Source organism: Crocodylus porosus, unplaced genomic scaffold (assembly GCF_001723895.1).
Source record: "Crocodylus porosus isolate Cpor-Errol unplaced genomic scaffold, CroPor_comp1, whole genome shotgun sequence".
In the NCBI taxonomy this organism is placed as follows: domain Eukaryota; kingdom Metazoa; phylum Chordata; order Crocodylia; family Crocodylidae; genus Crocodylus; species Crocodylus porosus.
The window spans coordinates 43830917-43838448 of NW_017728949.1; the positions used below are offsets into that span (position 1 = coordinate 43830917).

The 7532-nt window shown below is 43.0% G+C and overlaps 1 protein-coding gene across 1 annotated transcript in view; it reads right to left on the reverse strand.

The window, feature by feature from the left end:
- Positions 1–7532, reverse strand: part of MYO3B (myosin IIIB) — a 219885-nt gene that overhangs the window by 96825 nt on the left and 115528 nt on the right. The window contains exons 10-12 of the mRNA XM_019553538.1: positions 1378–1474; positions 747–863; positions 155–259 (exon numbers count right to left, since the gene is read on the reverse strand). Coding sequence (XP_019409083.1) covers positions 155–259; positions 747–863; positions 1378–1474 — 319 coding nt within the window. The remainder of the gene's footprint in view (positions 1–154; positions 260–746; positions 864–1377; positions 1475–7532) is intronic.

A 7532-nucleotide genomic window follows, 5' to 3' on the forward strand; every position in this document is an offset into this window, starting at 1 on the left:
TTTTAAGAGGAGGTTGGATGAACATCTTGCTGGGGTCATTTGACCCCAGTATTATTTCCTGCCATGGTGGGGGGTCGGACTAGATGATCTACTCAGGTCCCTTCCAACCCTAGAAACTATGAAACTATGAACTATGAAATGAACAGATTCTTACCTGATCTTTACTGAAAGTAACCATGCCTTGATAAGCAGCGTCTGCAGATGCAAATATGTGGGGAGGATTTGATGAACGCTTCACACCATGGTAAAGCTTGGAGAACTGAACAAAAAAAATATTGGTAAAAGTACAAAAAAGCCTGTGCAACATGCACATATCTAGTGGTTTGTGCTAGCCTGGGAAATGGGGGCATAGGTTCAGTGCACTGCCCTGCCACTGAATTGACTTAAGGTCATAGCCACGAAGATATTTTGACATCTGACCTCAATGGGAATCTTTTTGAACCTCAGTTATTCAGTAGGGATAATAACACTTCCTGACCTCACAGGGATGATGTTGCCAGGTACTTAGATACTACCTCATGTTTATGTGACAGCCATCATATAATTAAACTGTATAGAAATGATCATGGATTAAAGAGAAAAAGTAATGTGCTATATTGGGACAAAATCTAATTTAAAATGTATTTGTGTGGTTTTCAGTGAGCACAATTCCTAATCATAGCATGGGCCTTTCTGTTGTGTGTAGCCTCTATTTCATTAACAATAGTTTATAAAAGGTACATTCTCTATACTGGAGTTCCTCTTACCTGTGGAGAATATATGTTGAGATTCTGGAATGGGTTTAAAGCTATTAAAATGTCTCCAACATAAGTATAAATTTGTAAGTCAGCATAGCGCTTCTGTAGTTGATGAATAATTGTAACCTAAGAAGATTATAAGAAGTTTGATAGCAAAGCAATACGTTTTTAGATAATAACATTCACTGTAAATATACTGGGAACACAGAATAATTTATTATCTTAAACATTGTCAGTTATGTCAAACACTGACCTCATAAAACCAAAACAATTTTTTCACAGTTTCATAGCTCTAAAATATTGCAACAAAACCAAGTTAAATGTAATATGCCTATTTTCCCGGCTGATGTTCAAGGCTAAGCTTTAGGTTTAACAAACACAGAAAATAATTTAAACTAAAATACAATCACTTTATCCATAGGACAAGAGGTGCTGATACTGCTTATATATCTACACAAAATAAAACTACACATGACAGCAGATCTGAATTGTGTCACATAATTATTCCTTTCTGCCCAGACTATGAACAATCAATTTTATCACGATTACGTTGTCAGAAGAAAATGTAGATGGCAGAAGCAAGCAAAACATAGGTTATAATCAGCAAGCATGAGGAAGTGCTACCCAGACTGTACAGTACCTCATCCAGAACCTCTAGGTTCACCAGATCATCATCCAAAGAGTATTTGTCAGCTGCATCTACACGGTAAGGTCTTCTAGTATGTATTCGTTCATGCCTGCAAGTTTGTTAACCCAAGATCAGTGTTAAAATGCTATTTTGAAAAAGGCAAATGGTAAGAGACAAGAATAATTCATTGAGCAATTTGCTTTTTCAAAGAGGAGGAGAAACAAGCACTCTTTCCAAAATGCTCATCTTGCAACATTCAGAAAGAAAGAGTTTTTAAATCAATGCAACAGCTGGATGCCCAACATCATGCCCATAGTTTTTCCTCTCACAATATATAACACTCAGATGATTACCTATACACTTGGTGTCTCCAAATAATAAAAAAAACTACCAAAAGACCCTCCATCTTTCCTATTCCCAACACCAATTAGTTTAATATAAACCTGGGTAAATTACCGAGTCAAGTAATTAAATAATATTTTTTTTCCTTTGGACCTTGAGATATGCAGCCTATAAGGGCTACAGCAGACAAGAAAAATACAATATCCCTCCCCTATTACCTTTGTATATGCCAAATTATCTCCTCAGACGACCCTGGATCTAGTCCAAAACAACAATTTTGAACCATGATTTCCATCAGACTCTAAATTCTGCAGATGTTCAGTCAGCTTCTCTTTAAAGATGTAATCACAGTTTTTAAGCCACACAATCAGAAGCACAGACAAACTGTCACATAACCCTTTTACACTGGAAAAATCTTTGAAAATTCTGGTTCATATGTTTTTATACTACAGATCTCATTTCAAAAAGGAATGGGTACAAATTACAAGGGTATGAAATATCTTCCACAGAAGGGATGAAATATGAATACTGTGTAAGCACAACTATGCTTTTCTTTAACAAAGATAATCAAAGCACAGTAGAAGGACACCCACTGAGATACAGCAGCATCCTGCTGAGTAACATTTAGCATTGATCCTCAATGACAGCCCCTGACAGATTGTTTCTGCATCAGTTGCCATATAGAAAGGGGGACTCATGTGATCACACATTTCTACCCAATGACAAATAGTGTGTCAAGCATGTAGGACAATACTAGCACGTTTCTGTGACACTACAGGTTATATTACATGCCTATAATACAGAAAGTTGATATGGACAGAGATACCAGGTATTTTTTTCTGATTCTGAAACTGCTGACTTTGGGCTCAGATGAAATCTTGTTACAATAAGCAACACTGTGACTCTGAAAGCAGGAAGACAGTTGTTACATTAGCAATTAAATAAGAAACCTACAGATTACTTGGAAAAATTCTTGTAAACAATCTTATTTATATTTTGCATCCAATATTCCCACTCAAAAATAGTCATTTGGTACACTGCTGACATGCAAAACCAAAAAGTGAACCATAGAGAACTTGAACAGCAAGTGCTGACTATCAATTGCCATAACTGGAGTCTATTCCAGTGGCCAGCATATGTAAAGTGTGAATATGTTGAAAACCCATTAAACAAAACTTTGTATTTTTTTTCAAACTTTAAAAAATATATATCATTAAAAAATGTACATTATAATAATGGGCCAGCCTCTTAGTTTGAATAAATTGAGGATGGAACCATTTAATATTTTTATTAGTTGTTTCTGGTTTAAACTGAAATCCAGAGTTATATTACAAAGAAACATGATCACTGGTATGATGGCTCCTCCAAACATGAAAGTATTCATCAGTCATAAGAAGAACAAATATTTTATTAGTAGTTCTTCATCTACTCATAATGCACTAGTTATTGCTAGAAATTATATCTGAAAGACACATTCATTTTCAGACATTATTGCTGCCTTAAGGGAATGATTGTAGGAGCAATGTCAAATCACAGCAAGCTTTTGAACATTATGAATGTGCCTATGCTTAAACCATAAGTGTAGGGAGGACGTGGGAAGGCTGGGGACATTCAGACCTAAGCAACTCTAATTAAAGAATGGCTTCCTAAACTAATCTCTTATTTGATTGTATATTAAACGCCTGCTGATTTTTTTTTCCTTAGGTGATAAATTAGTCTTTTTTTATTATTGGAGACTTTCTTTTCACCTTATGTAAGCAAACAATTAAGGAAACTATTCTTAGGCAAGTATAAGTAAAAATTGAAGACCTTTGTACATATATTTTCTTACGTTTAACTCATTTTCTTAAGTATTAAGGAGAGGCTATTAGGCTCATAACATCACATTAACTTCAAATCTCCTGCTGGCCTCAGACATTTCCTATTGACCACATGACTTGCAAATATGTTTGTAGAGAGTGAATAGGTAGAATACAAATAATAATGCTTACTGGTTTTGATAATATTGTGAACATCCTCTGCAGTTAGTATCCTGGCTTAAAACATGCTTTAAAATTACCAAAAAGGTAAAAGAAATTATTTTTGACTGGCGAATAAATAGCTATTTTGCTCAGTGTCATGGATAGGTTGAGGAGTGTGAAATTGCCCCAGAAACATCCATGTGAAATTCAAGAGAGAGAAATTTCCACAGTTTACACCTCTCTAGAGGTATGGACAGTCAGACCACAACATACACTTGCTCCAAGGGCAACAACAATCAAACATTGCCCAAGACCTAAAATATTGCTTGAGATTACATTATACAGTTCACATTTATTTTAATATGAGGGCCTTAGCATTACTGCTATTGCTCCAAAAGCACATTGGTATTTTTGCACTTAATGCTACCTGTTGAGAAAAGACTTTGCTCTTTTCTCATCATTAGTAGTGTTGTAGAGCTATTATTGTAGCTGTGATGGTCTATGCTAAGGAATACATGAGAAGTAAGATTCATGAGGTGAGGTAATATCTTTTATTGAACCAAATTTATAGTTGGGAAAGATCCTAGAAAAACTCTCAGACACAAAATGCCCTTCCTTGCTTCTTTCCCAACCTGTGATGGCCAGAACCAAAGAAATTAATAAGCAATAAATATGTGCTTCTTAGAGGCATTTGGAATTTTTGTTTAATATAAAGCTTGTATTTTTGTAACCCGCAAATGTAACTTGTAACTGTTTGTGGAACTGACTAGGCCTCAAAGACAGAACTATAGTTGTAAAATTAGCTGACCTACGGTTCTTTCTTGCTCAGAATTTAGCCTCGAATGATGATAAAAAATGGATTCAACCACCTGGCCTACCCAGCACATTCCAGGAAAGCACATCTCAAAAAGTATAGTCAGAGAGTTCTAAAGGGGCTGGGTTTAGGTGGAGTAATATTAATTTCAAACCTGAAGATGCTGCATTGTAATTTGTTTATTGGTAGTAACCTTTTATAATAATTTTTAACACCTTTTAATTCCATAGGGTAATAGCTATACAACAACACTGTGAATGGCTCTAAAGCCAACAGATTAGCATAAGACTAGGTATAAAAAGTGTGTGCATCAGGTGACCAGTAGGAAGGAGGGAACAGACAGTAATTGCTCCTTGTGAGGGAGCGGGGCCTAGGAGTGGCTGTGAACTCCCTAGCGCCCCCTATCGTCACTCAAGGCTGTATTCAGCACCCTCAGATTCTCGCCCGCCACGACTTTGATCTTAAATGAGTTTTAAGTGGGAGGCTGCCTTTATCTCCCTGGTGAACGGCACGTAATGGTCCTGCCCCTACTCCATATGGGGTGCCACTCTACACCCCTCCCTTAAGGGGTATGCGTGGGACATTGTGTGGTCCCTTGCCCTATGGTGCTCTGTCTACCACCCTGGGCTCATCACCCGCCTGGTGTCCCTGGGCCTGGCTCTCCGCTGCCGCCCTGTCACCGGCGCCCCTTGGGCCCGGCTCAAGTCCCTGCAAGGGAGAACAGGGAATTACAGGTGAGGTTAGAGGTGTCTAAGGACCTTGCGGAGGGAGAACCAGGCCCTTGAGGACCTGGAGAGCTGGCAGGAGAGAGGCATGAAGGCCGAGCACACGGTAGATCAGTTTCGGGAAGAAATCAGTCAGAACTGTGTGCAACTCGTGGAGTTGAGAACGGCCTGGGAACAACAGTATGAGAGAGTAAAGGCAGTGGTGGAAAAGGGTGAGACATCCCTGCTCACCTCAGAAAGGGAGTTGGCCAGTTGCCGGCAAGAGAATGAGGGACTACAAACCCGGATACAGGCCCTAGAGACTAGCCAGGCCTGCGCCGAAGAGCAGGCTCAGAGGCTCAGAACACTCCTGACAGAGAACCAAGCAAAAGAGGCGAGCCTGAGGGTAGATCGAGGCCATCTACAGGAGGAGAGTGAGGGATTAAGAGTCCGGATACAGACTCTGGACTCGGAAAACCAGCAAGTACGGGAACAGGTCCAGTACCTGGAGGCTCTCCTGAAGGATAGCCAGGACAGAGAGGCAGCCTTGGCAGCAGATAAAGAACTGCGGGGGTTGAGGGAAGCTAAAGACCAGCCAACTCTAGGAGCGCAGAGGGCCCAGGAGGCTGAGGAGCTAGGAGAACAAGTGAAGGGTCTGCAGATGGAAAGAGACCATCTTAAGGAGCAGATGAAAGTACTAGAGACCCTCCTAGCGGAGAGCCAAAGTAAGATAACATCCCTTATTGCAGAGTGGGAGCAGCTGCAGCAGCAATTGCAAATCCTGAGAGAAGAGCTGCAGAGGCTGGAGGAGGATGATGAGGAACCCTCTGAGGTAGGCAGCCAGACAACCGGGGAACCTCCCTGGTTCCTGGTGGTTGAGAAGGAAAAGAGGAAGAACCTCAAAGAGCAGGGAGTACAAACCCTAGGGAGCCCAGCCAGCTTGGAGAGGAAGCTCGAAGTGCTGGAGAAACAGTTAGGGAGCTATGTGGGAGTCAACCAGATGGAGCTCCGGGAAAGTGGGTCACTTATGGAGGCGCTGAGACAGACGGAGGTGCAGGTTGAGGGACTCCAGTCTGTACTGAGTCAAGGCTCAGAGAAAGGGAAGCCCCCTAGGACCAAAGGTCCAGAGTGCCCTCAGAGGACGGGTGGATTAGAAAAGTTGAGAGGTACCACCTGGGAGGAGAGCCTCACCGGAGAAAGACTAGAGGCCTTACTGAAGGAAACCCCATTACCCCTTCTTGAGTACTGGGAACTAAGGTGGTCCCAGTGGCAAGAACTTCACTCACAGGGCTTGAGCCGGCTAGAACATCAGCTTAGAAGGCTAGCCCTGTGGGGAGGCAAGGCAACGGGGGTGACACCCAGTCAAACACAAACTGAGGGGCAGAAGGTGTTAGAGAGTGGTGCCATAAAGATAAAGGGAGAGGCCCCTCTGAGGAGAAAGACCCCATGTCTGAGGGGAGAAGGAAGGGAAGGACACCTAGTCGGGCAGAGACGAGAGCCTGAGAAAAGGCCTTGTCTATACCTGACTGGTATACCCGCTCGGGTAACGTGGAGGCTCCTCAGGAAGAGCATTGAGGAGAAGGTAGGAAAGGTGGCCTTTGTTTGGATTTATAAAGGGTCAGGAGGAAGGCACACAGGCCAGGGCAGAGTCAAATTCTGGAGAGAGAAAGATGCCCAAAAGGCACAAAGGTGCCAGTGGGAAATATGGGGAAAACTCCAGGATGCCCAGGCACAGCAGGAGAGCCAAGCAGCCTGACAAAACATCGGGTCAGAAGGAATCAGAAAGGGGACAAGAGAGTGGAGATCCCGGAGAGCAAGCCGAAGAGCAGCAGATGAGGTAGGGGATTTACCGAGGGCTGCTAATGTGGGGGGGCTACCTGTGGCGGGTAAACCCCAATAAATCCTATGTGATGCACCCTCGGGTAAAAGGCGAGTAGGGGGCGCCTTAAAACCTCCGCCACCAAATTAGATGCTGCTGAGAGCCAGAGGGGAGGAAGCCCCACGGGAATGTCCCCATTGTTGGAACACCTCACGGAGGGGCAGAAGGCCCCCTGGCGGGCTGAGAACTTAAGGGGGGAGGTGTGTCACGGAGGCACTGGGGTGCTCCGTGCCTAAGAAGGAGATAAGGTGAGCTGCCAGTCACCAGGGCAGCTCAGGTGCTGATTGTCAGAGCTGCCAATCACCAGGGCAGCTCAGCTGCGGGTTGCTAGGGCAACCAGCTGGTCAGGTGGCCAGAAGGGGGCAGGGCCGGGCCTTTATAAACAGCCCAGGCCAGAGCCTGACTAGCAGTTCCTTTCTGGCAGGAGCAGGAGCAGGAGCAGGAGCAGGAGCAGGAGCAGGAGCAGG